Source organism: Dipodomys merriami, unplaced genomic scaffold (genome assembly GCF_024711535.1).
Source record: "Dipodomys merriami isolate MVZ:Mamm:240054 unplaced genomic scaffold, mDipMer1.0.p SCAF_10, whole genome shotgun sequence".
NCBI classification, from domain to species: Eukaryota; Metazoa; Chordata; class Mammalia; order Rodentia; family Heteromyidae; genus Dipodomys; species Dipodomys merriami.
The window spans coordinates 36,531,154-36,556,902 of record NW_027202271.1 but is presented as its reverse complement, the minus strand read 5'-3'; the positions used below and the strand labels follow the sequence as shown (position 1 = coordinate 36,556,902).

The 25,749-nt window shown below is 33.8% G+C and overlaps 1 protein-coding gene across 1 annotated transcript in view; it reads right to left on the bottom strand.

Moving 5' to 3' along the window:
* Nucleotides 1-724: 724 nt before the first annotated feature.
* Nucleotides 725-25,749, bottom strand: part of Ptprq (protein tyrosine phosphatase receptor type Q) — a 171,306-nt gene continuing 146,281 nt past the window's right edge. Inside the window, exons 36-46 of the mRNA XM_069989182.1 lie at nt 21,867-21,893; nt 21,107-21,188; nt 17,521-17,611; nt 12,091-12,167; nt 10,915-11,049; nt 10,559-10,684; nt 9,671-9,819; nt 8,973-9,108; nt 4,288-4,411; nt 3,836-4,049; nt 725-799 (exon numbers count right to left, since the gene is read on the bottom strand). Coding sequence (XP_069845283.1) covers nt 4,012-4,049; nt 4,288-4,411; nt 8,973-9,108; nt 9,671-9,819; nt 10,559-10,684; nt 10,915-11,049; nt 12,091-12,167; nt 17,521-17,611; nt 21,107-21,188; nt 21,867-21,893 — 985 coding nt within the window. The 3' untranslated portion in view covers nt 725-799; nt 3,836-4,011. The remainder of the gene's footprint in view (nt 800-3,835; nt 4,050-4,287; nt 4,412-8,972; nt 9,109-9,670; nt 9,820-10,558; nt 10,685-10,914; nt 11,050-12,090; nt 12,168-17,520; nt 17,612-21,106; nt 21,189-21,866; nt 21,894-25,749) is intronic.

Sequence of the window (25,749 nt, the reverse complement as noted above, 5' to 3'; positions counted from 1 at the left end):
ATTTAAATTATTCTATTGAGTAGTGCTGGTCATAACTTAAATTTGCATTTTCTTCACAATATCATGAAATCAGGCATAGCTCCCTTTTTCTTGATAATAGATAAAAGCCTTGAACATTTCATCACTAAAGTTTGGAAGCCCTCTTTATTTGTTTTGTGTTTGTTTTTGTTTTTTATTTGTGGTTTTTTTTTGGTAATTGCCCTTAGTTTAAGGAAATGAGTTGCCATTTTGATTTCATTTAAGAGGAAATCTTTCCGATTTTAAATTTAGAAGCCCACTGTACTAAAGGTACCAATTAATTTGGAAAGAATTGATAACTTCTATTATAGCCTTGCCCTGGAATATGGTATACTTACCATTTATATAGATGTGTTATATATTTTCTCCAAAACTATTCTTCATGTACATTATCATTTCTGCCTTATTTTCATGGGATTAGCAGGAAGATGATAAATGGCTACTTGGAAATTGGGACATGAAATGATTGTTACTTTTCTTTATAAGGGCCATTTCATAATACTCAAAGAATATCATTTACGAGAATTACAGATTCCCCTTGTTAACAGTGGCGCATGCCTAAAATAAATGAATCATGGTCCAGATGCAAGGTCAGGGAGAAAGTGAGACCTTATTCCAAAACTACCAAAAATAATAAAAGGACTGAAGATATGACTCTGTAGTAGAATGCCTGCCCTGTAGTAAATTCAAGGCCCTGTTCTCAAACCTCACTAATGCCGGGGAAAAAAAGAGAAGTCTGCAATTTGCTAAGGTGATTTCCCATTCCAAGAAGACTTTGTCACTAGAATATAAAAATAATGTTGTCATTAGAAACATATTCATTAACAGAAGACAAGAATGTTTTGTCTTTCATTCTATTAAATTTTCAAAGGATGGTACCATAGACAATGATACAGAATTCAGATTCAAATTCAATAAAATTTTCTTTGTTTTCTCAATCATATTTTCTTTGTACATACTTTTATTGGTATAAATTTCTATATTCAGCTTAATTCAAAAATCCTTTGAGAATGCTCTTCATCATTTATTTAAAAATACATCAGTTGTCTTATTTGGTAGAAGTCAATTATATTCTATATTTATTTCCTTTTTAGTCCTACCATGTGAAAACTACAGACTGATATGGGACAAAGAACCTATACATTTCACAAAGAACCTCTACAAACCTAAAATGAAATATATTATCTTATTGATATATATTGTTCACCGACCAACCTCAGTAAATGACTATTTTAGGTTTGTGAAGTTTACTTTACTTTTTAAAACATTTTTATACACATAATCTAATCTGTTCCTCAGAAGGTCTTCATGACCAGTTGGATATATTAGACCCAATTCTCCATGGAAACCCTATTCAGAAAGTGAAACCATTTACCACAAATGAATACTTGCACTAAGAAGGCAAGTTATTTTGTTAAGATTATGCTTTATCACCTCTTTGCCATCTTTTTAACCTTTTACTATCACTCAGGTAAGAATTTCAGTCCTCATCAAATTTCTACTTTGAGTTTTCTAAAAGCCCGTGAAAATAGATTTTTAGTCATCACAATTGGAACTTAACAGAAGGCACCGCTGATTTTAGTTTTTAAAATCGAGTGTACCAAAGTATGCGCTGCTAATTTTTATGAAGAAGTAAAGTTTAATTCATTTTTAATGAAACATTCATTATACATATAATCAACAAACTAAAAATCCTGCCTGAAAGTGCAGGAGCAAGTCGAGGTGATGTCCACAGCTGCCCGCCTCCCTGGCGCACCATTCTGCCAGGCTCCAGTTTCATCTGGTTTATATGAAACACATGTTGCTCATTTATTGTACATGTGCTTCAGCTAATTTTGACAAATAGGAGCTGAAAAAATGTTACAGGTGTTCCTTGTTATTTTAATTTGCACTTAGTAGCCACCTATTGAGCATGAGTGTACATGGATAGTTTCACAACCTAATAAAGAGAAAATTTAGCTATCATTACTATGTGAGCTTCAGTTACAGTTTCTTGACATAATATAGCTAGTGAGCCAGGCACATGTAACAAGATATGTGTGTGTGTGTGTGTGTGTGTGTGTGTGTGTGTGTACTGAAAATGAAGTCAATATCCAGAATCTCCCCTGGTTGTGGGGATTCAATCTAGGACTGAAAGGCATTTGCATCTTAGGCCAGTGTTATATTACCTATGTGGAGCCAAGTCTTTAAAAAATGTTTCACATAATTTCAGGAAGATGAGTCTGATAAGCATTGTCTTGGAAGAGAAATAATAGTACTATTCTGTTTTATGTAGGCATGTATGCATGCATGTTGGTCAAAAGATAAACACCACTATATATATGTATATATATATATATGTGTGTGTGTGTGTGTGTGTGTGTGTGTGTGTATCTGATTTAGATATCTGTTCTCTTAGTTTTCCCCTCATATATATTGATTTCCATAACTTTATCTAGAGTAAAATTGGTGGGGAGCTCAGTAAATTTTATTTTAACTTCCTTGCTACAAAACACCAGATATGGATTTTACTCTTTCCCAGGGACTGACTTTGAATATTAATAATTTCTTGGATAGTGAATTCTAAGGATAAATCTAGTTTCTCTCTGTGGGTGACTATGTCTTAATTATTTTTTAACATAAAATGTATGTCATTATATTATATTCATATATAAAGCATTACTTTTATATTTATATATGCTCTAACACAATTTTATTTACATATTGATATGTAATACAAAATCAAATTAACACTTAAGTATCTCTAAAATCATGATACAAATAAATCACTAAATTTCAGTTTATTGGCCATGACATTTTCTATATGTGTAACCCAGCAGAAATAAGCATAAGATATAGTTCTTTCATAGTAGAATAATTACTGCTACTTATTTTATGATTTAATAGAAATCTGAGACAAATTTACATAGATGAAGTAGTTTGGTATATTATCATTATTGAATAACATAGAGGCTGCTGAAAATTTTTCTTTCTAAACATCTCTAATGTACTACAACCTGGTTAATTTCTTCCTTTTCAGTTTCAATAAATTCTCCCTCATCATCGTTGGGAAATGAGATAAAGATGATTTCATATAACCTGTTCAGAAGTCTCTGTTGGCACCACAGCAACTATCATTTTATAAACTTACCACACACTACACAGTTTTATTGCTGCTTTTCTCAATTTCTGCTGAGGAAACTTCAAAATAGTTCATATTGGGTTGAACATAAATCTAAAGGGCAAATACTCTAATCATTTACCTACGTCTTTAAATATGCAAAGCACTGTGGCCACCTATGACTGATGATGTATAGATATAAGCAGGTTAGACAGGCTCCATATGTACAATTATACCGTTATTTTTTTAATTCCCCCCAACACTAAAAACCACAGGGCAATTTAAAATTGCCCTACATTTCCCTAAAGAGCTACTGTGTGTTGTCTAGAGGCTGCATAATCCCTGCAGTGTCAGGGGTGACTGTTCAGCTGTTCAGGATCACGAGATATCTCTACACTCATAAAACAGAGCATTCAAAATGCAGGGACACACATAGAAGTACAGATCATGATGACAGCCTTGGAAGTCATCCACAAGAAACGTCATTTCCCTGAAGGCCAAAATGACCCTACTGAATCAACATTTACAGCTTTGGTTCAAAATCCAATTCAACATGTTGAGAAAAAAATCCATATTGAAATAAAATGCCAATGGAATAATTTTATATTTGGCTTATTCTGATAAATGAAATACAGAGGATCTAAAAGAACCCATAGGATGTCTTTTTAAAAACATTTTTACTGGGTAATATTTATTCTGCATAAGATAAGTACCTACCCTAAAATAGTAATTTTCTAGAACTGTCCATACAATGGTAAATCCGTTTAGTAAGGCAACAGCCAGGGAAGCGTGAAGAATTCCACAAGATTGTATGTTTCAATTCAGAAGCATAAAGGGGTAATTTTGGCCCCTGGGATTTGAAAGTATCTTCCGGCTGTAATCTTTGGTCTGATTTACATGGTGGTTTCTTCCCATTCAAGCTCAACATCACCTAAAACATAAAGTGAGATGTTGTCAGAGATTATTAAAGGTAACTGCTCAAAGGACTGAAATAGTCAATGGAAAAACGTATAATCCAGATAAAACTATAATTAATAAAGGAGAAATGAACTTTTTTGACATGTGCACAGACCTATCTACACATTTTAATGTTGTGGTTGTTTTTAAATTTTAATATCCCTATGATAGGTGGGAAGCTAGTTAATCGGGTGCACCTTGTGCCAGCCTACCTTCCATGGCATCCAAAGAGTCCATCTTCTGAAGTGCAGAGTAGTTGACAAAGCAGATGGTCTGGTTACTTCCTTTATTGGATAAGAGATCCAGAATGCACTGGTGCAAGAAAATATATTGTGCCTAGATATCAAAGGAAGAGTAGTTAAACAAATACCACAGTGGAAAACGTTAATGAATTCAACAATGTGAAATAACTAAGTTAGAAACAGAGTTGACCACAGCACATAAAAGGTTTTATGGCATTTCAAACGTAAAGTTCACTGAATTCCTGTGGTTTCCTGTTGCTTTTGTAGAATATCAAGTGTTAATGTATTTTTTCCTGCTGTGATTATTCAAAAGTAGCAACTCTTGCTAAATTTGTTCATAAGTCTCCATTTTCCTAATAAATGTAACTGAGTATTTTCTCTTATAAATACTTTTCTTGCTATCATACAGACAACATGCTTACTTTTGAAATCAGTGAAGGGAGCATCTTTATATACTATTGACAATTTTTAAATATATTATAGCAACTCTTCTAATTATCTGGACATCTAATCCACTTAATGTCAACTGTCTGTATCCAATTTGTCAATACTAGGCAAGGCAGTTAACTAGTGAAAATCCAAGCATCCAGGTGCTAGTCCAGTACTTTTAATTTTTCACCTGAATGTTTGTGTTAAATAGAGTACCATCTGGATTTTTTATGTTTATTCAATATATTTCAATAGCTCATTAGCATTTCTGAATTTGGATTTTCTGAGAAGTAGTGAAGACTAGAAGCAACTGTGTGCTTTAAATCAGGCTTATTTGTACACATTAAACAAACCTGAATGACATATGCAAATCTGACAATTGATTTAAGTCAAACATCCTCAAAAGCAATATTTTTGGCAGGTTATCTTCCTATTTATTGTGACAATAACTGAAAAGCATTTTGTCTATTTGAATGGTGTTTAGAAATCACTGATTATTATTAGTAATATTTATTTCCTCATGGATAACAAATCATCTCCAAGACCATCTCATCATTATAGTGTCCATTCTATGAGAGAGCTGCATTTATAGTCAGTGTTACTTACCTATTACGTGTTAATAGTGCCCAGCACAGAGTAGTTGTATAATAGTGCTCAGCACAGAGTAGTTGTATAATACATATTTGCTGCCTTAGTCTCATTTCATTCTCAGAGCTACCCAAATTTTACCATTTAGGAATAGATTGAATTTGGATGGAAAGCCTGCAGAAGTCACTGGGGGGGGGCCAAGTTTTGCAAGTAAGATGATCAATTTACAAATAAAGGATCAAGTTCCACAATTCAGTTTGGAGAACAAAATGTAATGTTGTCTTAGTACAGTGATAGTAATCATTTTGAAATTGTAAGTTACTTTTTTACAGTAACTCCAAATGAGTATTTTCATCACAACATGAAAGACATTCTTCAAGTTATTTATATTTGTAGATTCCTGTGCTTTTTTAAAAAAAATGTTCAGTTAAATTCGAAGTCACATTTGATATATGAAGCATGTGACTCTTCAGATCTCATCCTCTCCATTGGAAAGAATGATGGGTCTGATCTCTGCCAACAGAGTAAGCTGAGCTCCACAGCCAGTCCTGTGGGTTCCAAGGTCTCCCTGCCCTCTGTCTGTATTACTGCTGCCAAGAAGAGTATCTCGTGTCATGTAAAGCCCAATTTCTACTGTGGATTAGCAATCCAAACGCTACCTTAAACTTTTTAAATATGTTACCTGAAACTTTTCTGATGCTCAATCTCCTCACCTGGGGGTCAAAAGACCTATACTCTGAGATCTAGAGGACAATATAAAATGTGTGACAATAAATTAGACATCCACAAGAGGATAACTAGTATTTTCTTTCACTGCATGAACTGACATCAATAAGTTTCCAGAAGAATCTAGAGCAGCCACAGGAATCACCGAGATCCATCCAGGCACTACTAGCATTTCAAATATTATGTGAGTGCAGAGCTGCAAGTCCTCTCAAACCTCCTTAACAAAGCTCTCTGCTGAGTGGAGGCCACAGCCCTCTGGCGTCTTTGAGTGGCAGTATATTACAGAGACTGGCTGCCTCCCAGCCCTCACTGTGGCTTCTGTTGTATGTGTTGAGACATGATCATTTTTCATGGAAACGGGAATCACTCCCCAATGCAACTGAAGAAAATAAGAAACCATCCTGTGCAAGGCGATGCTAGCTTTATAAAGGCCAGAGCCAAGACACGGTTATTTTCCTGTTTTCCATCATGGGAAAAAGATCGTAAGAGTGTAACTTCAGGAAACCAAAACAAATGGAAGAGAGCTCCCGAATACCCAGCTTTCGTTGGGAAGGAATCCAGGAAACTCTTGTGAGACATTTAACTACACATTGGGGCCTATGCTTTCTCTTGTGGAACACAACAAACTTCTGAAAATAGTAACATATCACAAGAAGAAATAGCTCAAAGAGGTTGAATTCTCACATTGAAAATCAGCAGAACTAGATTCTGAACTCAGTTTTCTGACTGAAACTTTCCCATTCTTCAATCCAACCTGAAATACACTGCTCTGTGACTAGTTAGAAAAGTAGAACATACGAAGTTTGCACCATATACATTGGGTGAAATAATTAATACATATTCTTCCTGAACACACACTTCACAAAGTTCAATTCCTCAGTTTTAAGGAATGTCAAATTTATTTCAAGTTACATTATTTGACTCTAGACTCTAGAAGGAAACAATCTACCCCAGCTTTTGTCCTATACCAGACAGATAACTATTAATTTTGCCAAGAGAAATTTTTAACCAAAAATAAGCAAATGATTTTAAAGATAGTCAATAGTTGGTTTGGTACTGGAGACTAAGACCCTTGAAGGTCCAGCTACATGATTTCCGGCTGCCACAGCAAAAAGAAATTGCAATATCCATCTCCCAAAAATTACTAAGGCGGTGAAACAAACATTAAATCAAATGAGGTAAAAGTAGCTGCAATGTAATCAGATATTGAAGAAAGCCTAGATTGTCTTTTTAAAAGTTACAAATAACTTGAAATGATATGTTTTAAATTATTATCAAAATGGAAGAATCTTTCCCCTTCATATATTTTCCTTTTTGAAAATACAAAGCCTTGGCAATGAGTGTTTTTGCTCTGAGGTACTAGGGTTTGAGCTCACACTTATGCTTTTACTACTGAGCCACATCCTCAGTTCTAGTTTGATATTTCTGGTTACTTTTTGGATAGGGCCTCACTTCTTGACTGTACATGTTCATAGGCCACCTCATCTAGCAATTCCTGAGGAGTCTTGTGGACATTTTATCTGGGCTGTCCTGTGACCATAATCCCAACAAGGTAAGCTTCCCAAGTAGCTAGTATTACAGGCATGAGCCACCAGAACTCAGCTACTTAACAAGGTTTCTTAAGTACTAGATTTCTATCTTATTCTCACAATCTTTCATTCCATATTTTGCTTATATTTCATAATTTACATAATTATACAATCTATGCTTTAAAAATACATATTTCTCATGAGAGCTAAGTACTCAAGCACTGTTCCTGAGAAGTCTGATTGGCCTATGGCAACACCTTTCCAAGAGCACTTATGTCCTATGACATATGGGTACAGGCCTGGAGTTCAAAATGGTAAAAGGTTCCATGAAGAAGGAACTTTGGGAAATGATCTAATGGCACTGTATGTATTATCCATACACATTAGCCCAAGAGCTTTAAGTAACTGTTTTAGAAGCAGTTTGCTTTTATTTATTTTAGACCAGAACCCTGTTTCTTCTCCCTATCAGTAATAAGTTCAATGCCACTTACTCTTTTAGAACATACTGTTGAAAGATGCTGTGACAACAGATCTATGTGTTTGCTACAATACACCCTCTGGATTTGCACAGCATTCAAAATCCACTCAAAAGATACAGATACCATTTTGGCTCTGTCACTTGAATAAAATTACCTTCAATATCACTTACTTTCTTCAAGCATATCTTCCCTACATATAAAGTTCTCGTAAAGTACAAGCAGTAATACCTAGGTTGTTGTTTAGTTTTTATTGGCTCTGCTTTACAAATAACCAATTAAACCAGGATTAAATAAGATGAAACACATAGAGGATCTAATATAGCTCTTAGAGCTGACTAAACAATAGAGGGTTTCTAGATTCACTGCCAATAAACTGTATGCTTTTCTTAATGAAAAATATATCTACTTTATGAATGCTTTTGTCTCCATACCAAAATAATAAAGACTTTCCACTCTGTTAATATGCAGTAATAATCATTACTACTAATACACAATAGAAATAAATATAGACAAATAAAATCCATAGAAACATTGAACAAACATTTTAAAGGTTGGTTTCCCCCAATTATACCTTTTAGACTACTTATAAATGAAATTGTCATGTAATTATTTTCTAGGTTTCCCAATGTAGCTACGTGATAAACAACAATTAGTTTAAGAAATTACTTTCTTCACACATATCAGTAGACATGGTCACTAACAGGACTTCCCAATGACTTCAGTACTGCCGTAATCTCTACCAGGTGCCCTCCCCAACAGGTTTACAATGCAGGAAAAAGCATTCCTGCTATGCAAATCCAGCTTCAAAACCCACTTCCAAGCAAGTGGCTGCTCAAAGATCCTCCCACATGGAAAGTTTAGAGCTACACAGAGCAGAGGAGTGAGCGTAGGCTGGGGAGCTTACCAGGTTCTGCACCATGCACATTCTCTCACTTCTCAGTTCAGCCACTAGTCCATATATATCCACAAAATCATGGTCATTTATATGCTGTGTCAGGTGATCCAGAGCAATAAAAACCCCAGTTCTTCCAACTCCTGCGCTGTAAGAAGGATGAGGTTCCATGACAATGATTCAGTAAAGATTTGTTCATGTTGATGGTGATGAGGAAAATGAGCAAAATTTATTTTGAACCAATTTTTTGTTTATCTGGACTTAGATTTTCTTTGAGTTTGTAAATTTTTTGATGGCACTAAGACTGTGATTTAGACAAAGCAATATGATGCTGAAATGAGTATTAGTAATCTATAAGAAAATACAACTCGGTATCATGGTAACATTAAGACCTTATTGATAACAGTGGGTCAACCTGTATCCTTATTTCAGCATTTTGTTCCCTCCCCGAATTAGAAAAATGTATATACAAGATGCAGGGCACCAGAATCAAATACAGTGAAAACAGGGGTTATACCATGGGGAAAACAAAGGAGGGGGTAACAATGCTTGACAGGAAATGTACTCATTATCTTACTCATGTAACTGTAAGCCCTCTGTACAGTATCTTTACTATATATATATATATATATATATATATATATATATATATATTTAAATTTAAAAGACCTTATTGAGTTTCAGGTTCATTTCTATCCTGTCTTTCTTACCTGCAATGAACGATCATTGGTGTGGTATCATGTGCTCTGCTTGCTCTAACCAGCTTCACAAAGTGAATTAGAGGGGTACTATTTTCAGGAACTCCATGCTCAGGCCAACCAGTGAAGTTACACTGCCGAACAGTCATGAAGTCCCCATGCTAAACAAAGTGAGATTAATTCATAATAAAGTTATTTAAGAACTTCTATGAAGACCAATGCTGTTCTAGCCCTAGATTTGTGATAGGAAAATGACCATTTGCCTAATAGAACAAATTTTGTTTTCTTATTTTTATAAGATTTTTATTATTAGAGTAAAATGAATTTATTTCCCTTATGAGTGATAGCAAAAAAACTTTGCAAATAGATCTTCAAATAGAGTATTAACATTCATATAACATTATATAACAGAATAGTTGATTTTGAAATGATGTGGACCTAAAACTTAAATTAATAAAATATAAAATATTAGGTTTTAAGTGTCTAATATATCAAAAAGATTCTTAGACTGTTTTCTCTGAGACATTTATATAAATGTGTCTCTTCTATTCTATCTCTGAAATAAAAAGAACATCAAAAATTTAAAACTCAGAGATGAGTGACTTGGAAATAAAATAATCCAGTTTCTTCATTAAACAAAACACACCTAAGTCATACAGTTTACTGTTCTTTTTTTTCTTTTCCTGCTTTTTTTTTCAATCTAAGAGTTTGATGCTGATATGTAAGTTATGTGATTTAGAATTAAACAGTGACAAAGACAGTCAATTAAAAATGTTCAGAATACAACTGCTGAATATATGGGTATACTTGCAAGGGATAGTCATAGAAATTAATTTTACTTTGGATACTTAGATCATTCACATTACATATCATTTCCTTTTTCCTATTTCTTTTTTATACCCTTTCAATTTTCAAATCCCTGATGGTCCAGTCTATCTGGATATCTTCCATGAGTTTTGTGATTACTATATCACCAAAGACAGTAACAGGTTTGTTGTCCTCCGGCCAGTACTGATGGCATCTGATCTGTATTTGGAGAAAAATCACATCATGCATTATTGTTGTATTGATTTTCATGACAATTATTGCTACAAACTTAAAACAGCTTTATGGATAGCTATTTTATAGACATTACTGAGGGCTTGTAATATGAGCTGAAATATATATTAGATGTTATATGCATGTATGTTGAAATATATTATATATTAATATAATTATAAAGTCATATTTTGTGAAAGGATTTTCATATCACTTACCCGTCCTTTTTCAAAACACTGTGTTAACATTACTAATGTTTTTGCTCTGGTTTCCCACACCATTCTCCAAAAATCTCCAACTGTTCCTGGCAATGGGCCTTGAGTGGCGATAAATTCATTTGGACATAGGTAGCCCTAGAAGGATATAATTACATGTACAGCATTAGTAGATTATATTGATATACAGTGTGTGTGTGTGTGTGTGTGTGTGTGTGTGTGTGTGTGTGTGTGTGTGTGTGTGTGTGTGTGTGTGTGTGTGTGTGTGTGTGTGTGTGTTAGCTAGTCCTGGGGTTTGAATTCAGGGCTTGGGCAGTGTCCTTGAGATTTTGTGTTCCAGGCTAGTATTCTACTACTTGAGCCTCAGATCCATTTCTGGCTTTTTGCTGGTTAATTGGAGATGAAAGTCTCACAGACATTCTTTCCCAGGATGGCTTCAAACTGCTATATTCAGATCTCTGACTCCTGAGTAACTAGAATTACAGGTATGAGCCACCAATGTTCAATAGAGATAGTATTTTTATGGTTTTGATCAATACCTAAAAATACTCTAGTTGTAAAATGATCTTATATTTTAAAATATATTTTATGTTAAATAATAGATACTCAAATTTCCAAAATGTATCATTAGCCTTAAGTCTAAAGTATGATAAAGACTTTTTTGAGAGTAGGTATCAGAAGATGTATAAACAGATGAACTCAGTCATGATTTCAAAGGAAGATGAGGAAGTCTTTAAGATAATCATATTGTAAGGAAAATCAGGAATTTATATGAAACAAATTTATGCTGAGATTATATCATATTGAAACCACTAATAGAGATGCAAGTGGAAATGCCATGAAGACAATTAGACATGCCTGTTTGGAATGTAGGAAGAAGTTCAAAGTTCAGAAATTGAAAGCAAATCAGCATACTGATCTTACTTAATGTCATTAGAATAGATGAGATCTCCAAGAAATCCAGTGAAGAAAGATACAGTAAGTTCAAGAATTGATCTTCAGATAATTGTAAGCTACGCAGGAAGGTAAAACCCCATTTTAAAAAATAATGAAAGCAAAAAAGGCTGGTGGCATGGCTCCGATTTTAGAGCAATTGTCTAGCAAAACAAGACCCTGAGTTCAAATCCCAGTATGGCCAAGGAAAATAAATAAGTAGAAAACTTAAAAATAGTAACTTACAGAAACATAGCTGGCATTAATGTAATCTGATCCTGGAATACTTGCATCAGCTATAAGCTTCACGCGGTTATTATTGTCTAAGAAAAAAAACAAAGAATCCACACTAACTGGTCTTTTAAACTTCTAAACCTTTATACTATAAAAATAATATGAGTTTGTATTACATTCCAAGTTTATATATGAGTATAAAATTAAAGAAATTATCTTTTCTCATATTTCTGCTACCCAGAGATAAATGTAGATATATATCCAGAATTTTTGTACACTTTCTTTAGAAAACTAACTACAAATATCTTTCTAATCTTCACAAATAGGCATAATTTTCCTAGCTCATTATTTTAAAAAGACGAACATTATTTTCATTAAGTATAGCATGCTTATTTAACTCTTTATCATGATTTAAATTAATCTTGTTTGTTATTATAAAATGCTGAACAAACCTACTTGAACTTTTTCATGTAAGTAGAAGTTCATTTGTGGAATATGTCACTGGGAGTAAACAACAACATATGCACCTTTCAAATCTTGAAAGATACTGCCAAGTTCCTAGTTTTGTCAGCTCCTACTCTGAGTGAGAGTTTAAGCAATTCTGTTTTGCTACTTTCACTAACCTAAGTATAACAGTTGGGTTTATGTTGAGTTAATTAATACAAAATTATATCTCATGACATTTATTTAATTTCCTTCAATGGGGGGAATTGAGCTTCTTTGCCTATGTCTACTGGTCATTTCAGATACCTATTCTATTAAATCATTTTGTATTTGCTCATTTTTCTGTTTTTAAAAATAGAAATATATCCTTATGCTGAACAACTATGCAGCCTTTTGTCATAGGTATCATTTTTATACTTTATAATCTGTCTTTAACGTTATCCTTTCATAAAATTTATGTTGTGCTATAATTAAAATTTTCATTATTTTATTTTATCATGGTTTTTTGGATTGTAAATAATTCATAAAAGTTGTTCATATCAAATATTTCACTTTTAACAAATTCATTCATCACTTCTACTGAAATGGGTTAAGTAATCGAATCTTTCATCTATTATGATTTTTTTTTGGGGGGTGCACGGTCGTGGGGCCTGAACTCTGGGCCTGGGCGCTGTCCCTCAGCTCTTCAGCTCAAGGCTAGCGCTCTACCACTTGAGCCACAGCACCACTTCTGGCTTTTTTTTCTGCTTATGTGGTACTGAGGAATCGAACCCAGGGCCTCATGCATGCAAGGCAAGCACTCTATCACTGAGCCACCCTCCCAGCCCATATTATGATTTATATTTTTAAGGAACAGGGTACAAATATATATTTTATTATTTGAAACAATTATTATTTATTTGAAACAATAGTCTTGATATTTTTAACTTTCCATCCTTCTTCCTCTTATTCAAAATACCACTTTCATCATACCTTAGATTTCTCTGGTATTGTAGTGTATTTTTAGACCAGTTTACTTTCCCATTTACTTATCTGTCTATCACACAACACAGAATTTGTACTAACTATTATTCAGAAAATTCTAGGAAATTAAAAAATTTAATAACCGGTACTTACTAATTTTTATCAAAGAATATATCAGAATTATTTTTTCCTGAGAATTTCTACCAAGTTGATATCATAATTAGAATATTTAATGTCAATTTTAACTAAATATAGAAATGGCATAAAGTATCAACTGCTAAATTATCTTGAAGGTTTTTGCTGTTCTTGTGTTCTTGGAAGAAAAGTAGATAAAGGACAAAGGCTTTAAGTTTCATGTGCTCTATCTATCACACACGTGGCTCTATTAAACCACTAGGCCTTTGATCTTTAGGTAGCTCAACTATTCCAGCAGTTACAATATATATTTTCTATAATCCTCATGAAGAAATCTTACTTGAAAAGTTATAGAATGTCTTCAAATACTATTCTCATGTTCTCAAAGTTTAAGCATATATTATATGTCAACATGATTTAACCATATATATATTTTTAAAACTTACATTTCCCTATCCAATGTGTTTAAATTTAAAGCTGATGTTTCTGCTATTGAATTTTGTCTGATTTAATCACTTTCTGACATTGTAGCTATTTCTGTAACTTAGGAAGGGAAGGCATCAGGATCCTATTTACATGATATTTTCAATTCTACTTTCAATATTACTCAGAGATGACTAAGCACTTCAGATAGCTGTCTCTAGCTAAAATCCAGATTCCATTAAAATATATTCACTCCCCAGAGGGAAATAAATGTTTTGTTTTCAACTTCATGGGTTATAACTTCAGGGATAATGGGGGAAATATGGGTAGTCCAAATAATATTTTAGGGATGTGAATATGTGTATTTGGGTGAGTGTGCACTCTGAGGTGTCTTGCTTATAGTGGTGGCTACGACTTTACCGCTTGGATTTTATCCTAGGCTAGGAAACAAATTTGTTGTCTCATAACTACTGACTCTAAGGAACTAATGCTTAGTCATATGCACCCAGAAAGTTAGCAGCTTTTAAAAGGAAGTGATATATTGATTAATCATCATCTTAAGAACTAATATTTACAGACTTCTTATCTTCCCATACTGGGAAAAGTAACTTATGTGATTACATAATCTAATACTCACAATGACCTTATGAGGGAAAGGTCAATGAGTACTATACTCGTAAATATGGAGATGGGGCTAGGGATGTAGCTCTGTAGCACATGCTTGCTAAGCACACCTACTGGGTTTAATCCCCAGCACTGAGAAAAGAAGAGAAAAGAAAAATATCACTGTGGTAGTAGATAATAGTACCTTTCAAAATCCAGCTTCAGATAGGAAGAATCGGTGAAGTCATACTCCTCGGTCCTTTTTAATGTGTTAAGGCTGCTTATTTAGCTCTATCAACTACATTTTGTCACTTTCTATACTATTAGCAATAAGTTAGAGGTGGCTTAGCAAAAACTAATTGCATGGAGATTGTGATGATAAAAAATGGAAATGTCATACTTAACAAAATATAAGATCTGAAGTTTTACACATTTTAGATCCTCCTTTTAAATGGACATATTTGGTAAAGATACTATATTACATGGCTTGATATAATAAACATAATATCAACCACATTTTGTCACTTTCTATACTATAAGCAATAAGTTAGAATTGGCTTAGTAAAAACGAATTGCATGGAGATTATGATGATAAAAATATTAATGTCATACTTAACAATGGTTTCCTTTATTTGTAATAACTAGTATATGTCTGAGACAAGCAGAAATGGTCAGATAAGTTGATGTTAGGCAAAATTAACCCCAAGATAAGGACTCAAATGGTTTTTCTTTCTTACTATTGTTTCTAACATATTTATAAGATGATTTCTTTGTTGCTTTGTATGTCACTCCCACATGGTATAACCCCTGTATTTGATGTTGGTATAATTTGTGCAGGGGAAGGTAAAAAACAAATTGTTTAAATAGGGATACAGGTGTACCCATTGCAACAATGAGATATACAAGACATTATGTTGAAAAACGAACTTTAAAACTGTGCATGGGGGAGGGAGGGGAAGGCGGGGGCGGGGGGAGAAGGGAAGGGATGGGAAGGGGAAACAAAGGAGGAGGCAACAATGCTTGATAAGAAATGAACTCATTGTCTTGCCCATGTAATTGTAACTCCTCTGTGCGGTATTTTCACAATAAATAAATAAGTGGATTAATATAAAAAAAGAAATGTGCTCATTACCTTGCTCATGTAATTGTAACCCCTTTGTACAGTATTTTCACAATAAAAAAAGAAAGAGAGAAAAAAATCTAAAATCTAAAGTTTTACACATTTTAGATCCCCCATTCCTTCTATATGTTGACATATTAGTAATTAATTCAGGCACAATTAGAAACAATACAATTTAGTCCATGGTAACTGCCCTTCAGTCAGATTGTAGAATGTATTTTCACAGAATGTTGCTGAGTAATGATGATGCAAATAGCCTAGAAGAAATTTTAGTGAGAGAACATAATAAAAATAGGGATTCCTATTTGAACTGATGCATCTAAAACAAGTGCATTTTCTGAAAGGGAGAACAAAAGGGTATGTTGAAAAAGGTTTTGATATATTACTAATAATCTATTTATTATTTCTATATTTCTATGTAGAAATTTCTATAGCAAAATTTTGTCACCATGTTCATTAAGTCATTTGCTTGTGTTTCATTTTGTCATCAAGAAGATATTAGGTACTGAAAGCCATTCCTGTTTTCAGCCCCTTAGCATTCAAAGGCATTCACAGGTTGCATTAGATTGCAACCTCCTAAGTCACATGTCTCTAAATTTGGTTTTTGTAGTAATTTATCCTCTAGTTTTAGAATATCCTTCTACCTAAATCATTAATAATTTTATAAATTGTGATCATATCTTTTTCCATGTCTATGTCTTTCTAGAGAGAAAAGTTCAATTTTCAAGAAGTATAGAAATTACTCAAGTATACTTCTGAAAATGTTTGGAAAAATGTGTATGCTAATTTAAAAATTAAGAATAGTCAAAAACTATGAAGTCTGAAATAGGGTTTCAGAACATCAAAATATCATTTTTATTTCTTAATATTAAATATATTGAGAGCGATAATTGAATGCAATAGAAAAAGCTGTTCAAAAACAAAATATCAAAAATGTTACTGGCAGGAATATCACAATTTCTCCTTCATACCCTCACTAATTCTTAAAGCAATTCATACTCTTTCTTTTTTAAAAAATGAAATTGTACTATGATATGGTCGTGACTGCTTTGTAAAATCAATTCTGGTAAGCACACATTAGCTCTGACCTTCAACTAGCATTTTACACTGCATTTTTTATGTTCCATAAGAGTTCATGGTCTTGAGGGAAACTAATGCATAAAGTTAAATGTCAATTTTCTCTTTTAATTTGAGAGTAGGCTTGTAGGAAGATGTTAAACAGGCTCCTTACATGGGTTAAAATTACAAAGCTAAGAAACCATTAAACCTTGCACTGAATGAGAATCTTGTGTGAACAAGCTAACATGCATGTAAATAAACTTTAATAAATAGCGACAATTCACATGAAATGCAGTTTCAAAGTCATTAATGAAATGTATTGTTATAATTTAATTAACATGCCATGAAACATTTTTTTAATTAAGTTTTTTATTGTGAAAATACTGTACAGAGGGGTTACAGTTACATGAGCAAGGTAATGAGTACATTTCTTATCCAGCATTGTTGCCTCCTCCTTTGTTTTACCCCTACCATCCCTTCCCTCCTGCCTCCTCAGCTACAAAACCCCCCACCCCCACCCCCGCCTAAATTGTAAAGTTCATTTTTCCACATAGCATCTTGTACATCTCATCTCAATCTTTATCCCTATTTATTTCCAACTCAGGCCATGAAACATTTTAAGAAAACAAAAAAAGATAAAATGGTGGATATGTAAAACACTTCATAGTTTAACTATGAATAGCAAGTATACATACATGGTTTTATGTTTGGAAAGCGGTTTTTTGCTCTATTCCAAGGGAGATCAGCATCAGTGGAAGAAAGGTCCTGAAGGAATTTTGGTAATTCCTGGGAAATAAAGTCATCACAGTTTATCAACATTAGAAATAAATTTTAAAATTTTTAAAACATTTGTAAATATTTAAAAAAATCTTTTAAAAATTAAAAAAATTATATTGTAAAGGTGATATACTGAGGGGTAACCGTTACATAACTCAGTTAATGAGTACTCAAATTTTTATGACTTGTCATTTTATGCTTTTGATGCTGGGGATTGAGCACAGGAGCTTGTGCATAGCAGCCAAAGTGCTCGAACTCTGTGTTCTGTTCTCTTACCCACATCCCTTTTGGGTTTTAGCTAAAAGCACTTATCATAACTGTGAGTAAAATATCAAATAAATGGTAATAAATTTGTCTAGATGTCTACCCTTAATATTTCAAATGATGTTGGCCTGTTGTGCTATTGTCTTCTATAGTATAATTTCTTTGTCCTTCAGGAAGTTCTAAGATGTGGTATTCATGCTCATGACCCTGGTCATATTTTTTCCACTCGGTCTCACCAGGTATGCACTGCCTATTATTTAATATTTTATTGTCTACTTAGTGGGAAGAAAGTTCAGTGATTTATTTTTTGTTTTTCCTCCTTGGGCAGTGTGATTTCATGCCTGTTAATTGGTGCAACATTGGTCAGTTCAAGAAGATGCAAAGGTCAATTCCTGTACTCGGTAGGCCTCTTGAAATTGATTGTGGAATGCCAAGGTGCAATTAAGAACAATCAAACATAGAAGGGAAGAGAAGACCTATTATTGACATTGGGAGAAAAAAATCATGACATTATCACTCTACCTTGTTCCTTGTAAGCATCTTTAAGAAAGCTGGTGCCAGAAAACGTGTTTACTATTTTGTTGAGATGATGACTTACTTTCATGAGATTTATAGTTTTCCATTTTAGAAGTCTAAAATTGCCAAATTTCTTTAAAAATGTTAACATGTGCTTATCTAACAGAGTGTGTGTGTGTGTGTGTGTGTGTGTGTGTGTGTGTGTGTGTGTGTGTGTGTGTGTGTACTGAATTCAGAGCCTGGGTGCTGTCCCTGATCTTTTTCGCTTGAAGCTAGAGCTCTGCCACTTGAACAACAGCTCCACTTCCAGCTTTTTGGTGGTTAATTAAAGCTGAGTCTCACTAACTTTCCTGCCCAGGCTGGGTCTGAAGCAGAATTCTCAGATCTCAGCTTCCTGAAAAGCTAGGATTACAGTCATGAGATACTAGCACCAAGACCTTTCTAAACTTTTTTGACATTGTTCTAAGTTATCTCTTTAATTCAATATCCTTCCCATCTCATTTTTCTTCAAAGGGAAAATGTAGACAGTTGTTTGCCTACAAGTATGTGTTAGGAGAAAGGGAGAGCGTAGGCATCTGATTTCTAAGTGTTGCCATCCATCAAAATCATAGAAAATAATTTATTACCCAACTGAGGAGAAGTTTGTGAAACGGCTTTCAGAGTAAAGAATGCAAAAGGAAATGTCTTGGAAATCCACTGAAAAAGTACTAACATTTTGTAATCATTTTTCATAGATTTTTCCATTTATAGATTTTAGTGAGTCTGGTATTGATAGACAATACTCAATCACCAGGCTGGCTGGATAGCAATGTTATACTGGTCTCATTCTCATTAGGGCACATAGCTCTTCTTCATGCTTTAATTTCCTTCACTGGTCTCACAGATGTGGTAACTGCATTGCTTTTATGCTCTTGCATTAATTTCCTCTCTCAATTGTCCTTAATTTTCCTTAATTTCTTCCCAAGCTACAATTCCTCTAAAACTTAATCATGTATATGAAGTCCTGACTGATGTTCAGAGGTGTTCCACACTTTCTTTATGCATACCACGATCATGAACAGTGTATTTGTCATCTTAAAATACATGTCTGCTTCTCTGACTATACTGTGGGTTTCTTTGTAGTAGGAACAATCCATTATACTAGCTAATACTTGTGTTAGTGATTGTTTGTAGTACAGTGAATGTTCAATCATTTTAGTATTCACAGTTCACTGAATATTGCCATATTACAAAAAAGGAAGTAACTGGGTTTAAGTAATTTGTCCAATCCACTTAACTGGTAAGCGCTAAACCAACATACACCAATGTGCCAAACAGAATGCCTATTATATAGTAGGAGTGTATAAATATTTAATGGAAATAAATATGACCTTAGTTAAAATGTTTATCAAAATATGCATCTGATTTCCATTTTCTTATTATACCATAAAAATCTGATTTAAAACAATAAAGCATTAGGATAAACATAATTTTCTAAATAAAACATCTAGTTTCTAAAAGGTTAAGTATGAAACTTTCTCAACATGTGAAAATATTATTGCTAATAAAACTTTTCATCTACTCAGTCATATATAATGTAATTATACTCGCTCTTATTCTGGTGAAGTTACACTTTTTGCTCCTGAAAAATTGAAAGTTCTCTCTGTATAAACCCTAAGAAAAATTTTATGGTTCCATTGATTTTGCTAAGTCCAGACCAATGTTACTTAAGAAGCATATCCAAAAAGCTGCAGGAAATGCCATTAATCTCATACTTTTGTTATTATTCTCTGAGAGACTGAAATATTATAATCCTGAATTATTCAAACCAATTGATTCTTTGTTTCATTCTTTAATTCACATACTAAGAAGTTCATGAAAAAAATAGGAAAAAAGATCCTGGTCCCATTTGGAAATATTTTTATATTATAATTTTTTATACTATAATAATCTAATTTGGGAAAGATACTTAACAAGTCTCAGAATAGCTTGTAAATCTAATATCTATCTACCTAGTGTATTTAAATAGCCTTAATTTTATAGATGTGTAGTGAGCATGTTAAAAAATAAAATTATTCCAGCTTTTTAAATAATTTTGAGGTTACAAATTCTGCTGTATATATTTCTACAATGTAATTAAACCTTTACTTCATAATAAGTTACAAATAGGCCTTATATAAAGAGTTGTTACTCATCTTTAAAAAATCATAGTGCTAGAAATAACATATTTATAATTTGGAGAAACATCTACATTTGTTCTCACAATCTTTTGTGCTATTGGAGTACACAAAGAATTATTCATTATGTTGACTGTATCATTATATAAGTTGTTCTTATAGTGAAATAGAAAATAAAATCACTTCGTGTCTAAGTGTAACATGACCATATAAATATAAAGCTACCTTGGTAGCATGACCTAACACTTGCATACAGATAAAAACAAACACATCAGTCTAGACAGCATTGTTTCAGATGAGAGAGTGGAGCGCACAGGGGCTGGCCTGCCATTGCTGGGAGGTCTGAAGAAGAGCACCTTTCTCTGACACAGTAGGTGAATAATTCTGATCAGGTTGCACTGGAGGCCTCCAAGTGTAACATTACTATCCAAACAATAAACCTGGTAATTGGGTATTGATTATCAAGGCCGGAGTCCTTCATGGCCTTGCCTGCTTAAAATGGACATGAAATGTGACACATGAAAGGACTGGAGGTCTTGCAATGTTGTGACAACTGCTGGCAACATACCGAAAATTCTTCTTGAAACTTTAGGTTGTTGTTTGTGCACAGCTCTTCGACATGTTGCAGGAAGGACTTCTTGCTTATTGGTCTCCAAGTAAAGGAAGGTATAAAATAAAGCCATGTTAGATTCAACTCTTTCGCTTGAGACTGAGCACTGGCTCCACTAACATTTAAAAAACAAGAGACATTTCAAAATCTAACCATATGATTTTTTTAAAAAAAGTTATTGTCTCATGCTGACCAAGTTCACTTTTTCTCTCTAAGTTTCTTTGTGTTCATGGTACCAAATTCCTCGAGTTTTTTTTTAATTGAGTTTAAATTAAGGATCTAGCATTATAATGAAAAAAGCTTTTCAAGTAAACTTAAAGGCATAAAGTTATCACTGAATCCTAAAGCACATAATACCTCTTTGTCATCCAGAAAACATTTTATACAGTACAAGGTTTTAAAGATATAAAATATTGCAGTGACCTCATTCTCATAATGACATGGTTTTTAAACCCCACGGAGTTTAAATATCCCCATATTACTTCCCAAGCTAAAATACAGACATGCAGGCTTCACCCCAGAGAGAGAGAAAGCATTTCTCTAGTTACCATGCAATTAGTCATGCTTTTATGATTTATATCCAGCTTAGAGGTTTTTCCAACAAACACACACACACACACACACACACACACAAAAGGGAACCACACATTAAGAATCACCGAGTCAGTGAAGCTATAGTTGATATTCAAAAAAGAAAAAAAATAGTTCACAAACTTACTTGATGGATTTTCTATAACTAAGCAACCTGCAACAGAGATTGTGTTAAATGCATTGTGAGTTGGAAATACAGCTCATTCTGAAACTAGATTAAAATCAGAAAATTATAATGAATCAGTAATACATAACATATTATATTCCTTTAACTAGCATAATGCTTACTATTTTAGGTTTTATTTTGTATTTTTTGAAATTACATTGTACCTCTTTCTTCAGTTAGAAGAGTCACTAATATGTTGTTAAACACCTGAGACTGAATTTAAGTCAGGTCACTTTTTTAATATAGTCCCAGAAAGGCTGGCTTAAAAGAACTAATGTTGACTTAAAAACATTTTACCTAAAGAACATGGTAAACATGAGAGAATCAGTCTGTGAAAAACAGCATTCTATGACCAAAGTAGTATTTAATTAGTTGGCCCAATCTGTAAACATGACAAATCATAATCACTTCAGTTATTTGTGTGTGTGTGTGTGTGTGTGTGTGTGTGTGTTTATGCCAATACTGGAACTTGAACTCAGGGCCTTGGTGCTATGCCTAAGCTGCTTTGCTCAAAGCTAGCATTCTACCTCTTGAGCCACAGCACCACCTCCAGCTTTTCCTTGTATTTAATTAGAAATGTAAGAGTTTCATGGAATTTCTTGCACTGGTTGGCTTCAAACCATCATCCTCAGATCTCAGCCTTCTAAGTAGCTAGGATTACAGGCATGAGCCATCATCACCTCGCTTAGACATATTTTTGTGACAGTGATTGACCAAATTATTTCTACTGTAAAGAAAGAGATAATTGAACAGTTACAAAGATTGTGCAACACACACAAACTTAGAGATGAACAGCCTGCTAATAAAACATCATGCACAACAAATTAACACGGCAAAAAGTACAAGACATAAAACAATGAAATGTGATAAAGAAAACAGCCTTTTCAAAGTTTTACATTTAAAATATCATTAGGGAATGTTTTCCTATATTTTTAAGTGAAAAGTATTTTCAGGAAGATGTTCTTTTGGATGAATGCAAGAAAATCATTGGATTGAACAATGTGGCATAATGTATATGTGAAAATGACCACACAGAGGCAAGTTCAATGAAGAAAACATGATTTAAAAGTAAGTATACTTCATGATAAAAGAGAAACTCCTGTGTGTGTGTGTGTGTGTGTGTGTGTGTGTGTGTGTGTGTGTGTGTGTGTGGTGATGATTGTAATGATGCTTAAGCAGGCATTACCTTGACAAGTGAATTGAATGATAGGATTTTTAGTGTTCGATGGGTGTGTCCAAGCAAGAGTTGTTTCCTAGTCTCTCAGGGTGCCAGCTCAGAAAGAATACCAACAGAGATGAAGTTGCAGAGACTAAATAGAGTTTGGTGGATGAACTTAAGAGTGTCCCACGATATCCTATGGTGATTCTAAAAGGGCAGCAAAGAATCTGATTCTAGCTGGATAGCTGTAGAAATGGAGGGATGGACAATTCAATAAGAATACTTGAACTAAGGAAAGGAAAATAGTCCCTGTTGTATCTTTCCTCATCAGAGGTTCCACATAAAGGAGTGCTAATCCAAGTTTACTAGTGCTCAGTGCAAAGTCCCAGAGAAACTGCAATGACTATAATCATCCAGTTTTTATATAATCCTATGGAACTTTTCAAGCCAAACCAAGCGTCCAACTCCACCTTGGCTCTCACACCATATTTCTGTTTCACATAGTCTATTGTCTCCTTCCCCCTCACTGTGGTACCAAACCAAATTCTACTTCTTTCTTACTGTCTGATTCAAACGCTAACTCCCCGTGGACTTTATTGTACAACTTAATTTATTTTCTTTCTGTGCAATCAAAAATTTTGAAAGACAAATCACCTAATCCCTTGTGCTATGGCTACTTCGGCACATGTACTAGCGTGCAGACATTCCGGCTCCTATGCACTCGACAGCTGGAGCGGGATTAACACTCTGCTTCTTTCATGTGCCTCCTTTCCCTTATTCAGAGTGGCACACAACCAATCAATTTTACATGTAAGAATGCCCGTCAGTGCAGACCAAGGAACACAGAAACAAATCTATCAGTCCTCTAGTCATTGTGAGATAGTATCAAAATAGAATGAAATTTTTTTTTTCCAATTAAGGGCCATCATTTTCACAAGGTCTAAATTCAAATCATTAAATAGCCACTTTAAGAATCTAAATAAAGCCCTTGTTGTCCCACCTAATATAAGAAGGTAACAAGTGCCAAGCACTTTAGTAAAAAGTTAAAGGTGTGAGCAATTAAATTGTTCTTACCTATTATTAATAAAAAATAATAAGTAAATATCACACCAACCAGAAGGGGTGACACAGCACTGTGTGGTAAATACAGCACTCTGGAGGCCAAGGCAGGAGGCTCCTGTATTTGAGGCCAGCATTGGCTTCAGAGTGAAACCCTATCTCACAAAAGCCAAAACAACAAAGAAGTGGGCTTTGTTTGAGCTTTATGTGCTTTTCTGTGCTTTATGTAATCTGTTCTTCATATTTCTGTGTATGTAACATTAGAAACAATTAGTAATAGCCTAAAATATAATTTTTGTATAATATTCAGTGTCTGCTCATGCTACAGCTATGTATAAATTGAAATCTTGAAATACTTATCTAGGCAACTCATCTGGAGAAGATATTTTGGCATACGTTGATTAAACTGTTTATTTAATTCTTCCCTCTCATTGTCGCGTTTAGTGTCCACTTCATTCTGATTCTTAGCTTCCTGTTGTATTCATATACTTGCCCTTTAAGCATCTTCCATATCTTCAGTTTTGTTTTTCTTTATCATTTTAAACTCATTTTTAATGGAAAACAGTATTAATTTAGAAATTTTGTAGTTAGAAAAGATGGGACATATTATGAGAACAGTATATTGATTTATCACTGATGAGATAATTAAATTTCTTGTTGGAAAGTTTAGTTTGATATGCATATAGTTTCTTAAGCTTCTAATCCTAGCTACTCCAGAGCATAATTGAGGTTGGGAGCATCACAGTTCTAGACCAGCCTAGGGACAAGTAAAAAAGTTCAGATCTGCCATCTGAACAGGATAAAAACTTGTCATAATAGTACCAACTTGTCAATGCAGCTACAAGAGAAACAAAAAAGGGAAGATCATAGTGCAGGCCACCCTAGACAAAAAGTTGAGAAAAATAACAACAGCTAAAACATCTGGGGGTGTGCCTTAAGTGGTAAAGTGGCTGCCTTAGCAAGTGCAAAGTCCTAAGTTCAAAGCCTAGTCGTAGCAAAAGAAAGAGAAAAGTGGGAAAGTTTCATTTGACAAGAAAAAAAACTCACAGAAATATATTCCAGGGAGATTATTATTTTCAAACAAGTGGTCTGAAGAGTCACTCAAACTCAGGACATTTCTTTTCCTTAATATTTTAAAAACTTTTTTAAAAAGTTATTAAATGGAAAACATTTCCAGACTGAGACAGCATTCTTTTCACTTATGGTAGGAGGGTTACTGTTCAATTGCACTCAGTTCTTTAGTGGATAAAGCAATTTGGAACATATCCAGATTTTAGTAAGATTACACACCACTTCCCAATATAAAGGGTAAACGTTTTTATTACATCAATCTTAGCTGTCTTAAATCTTATACTTTTTTGTTGGAAAGGATATTATTTTACATCTCAGCTCATTTCTTTAAAGTCTATCAAAAACTTAAATTTCACTCAGATTACTCTAGATGGATCCGGAGTGAAACAATTTATTTATGTTGGCAGTGCTGATTGAAGACCATATTGTCACAGAGACTCAGCTTTCCCCCAGGTCAATTAGTTGGAATCTATAGGGAATTAAACTATATTCCTAATAGAAACCCATAGATGATAAGCTATAGATGAGCAGCTTAAATCAGCTTTGCCAAGGGCA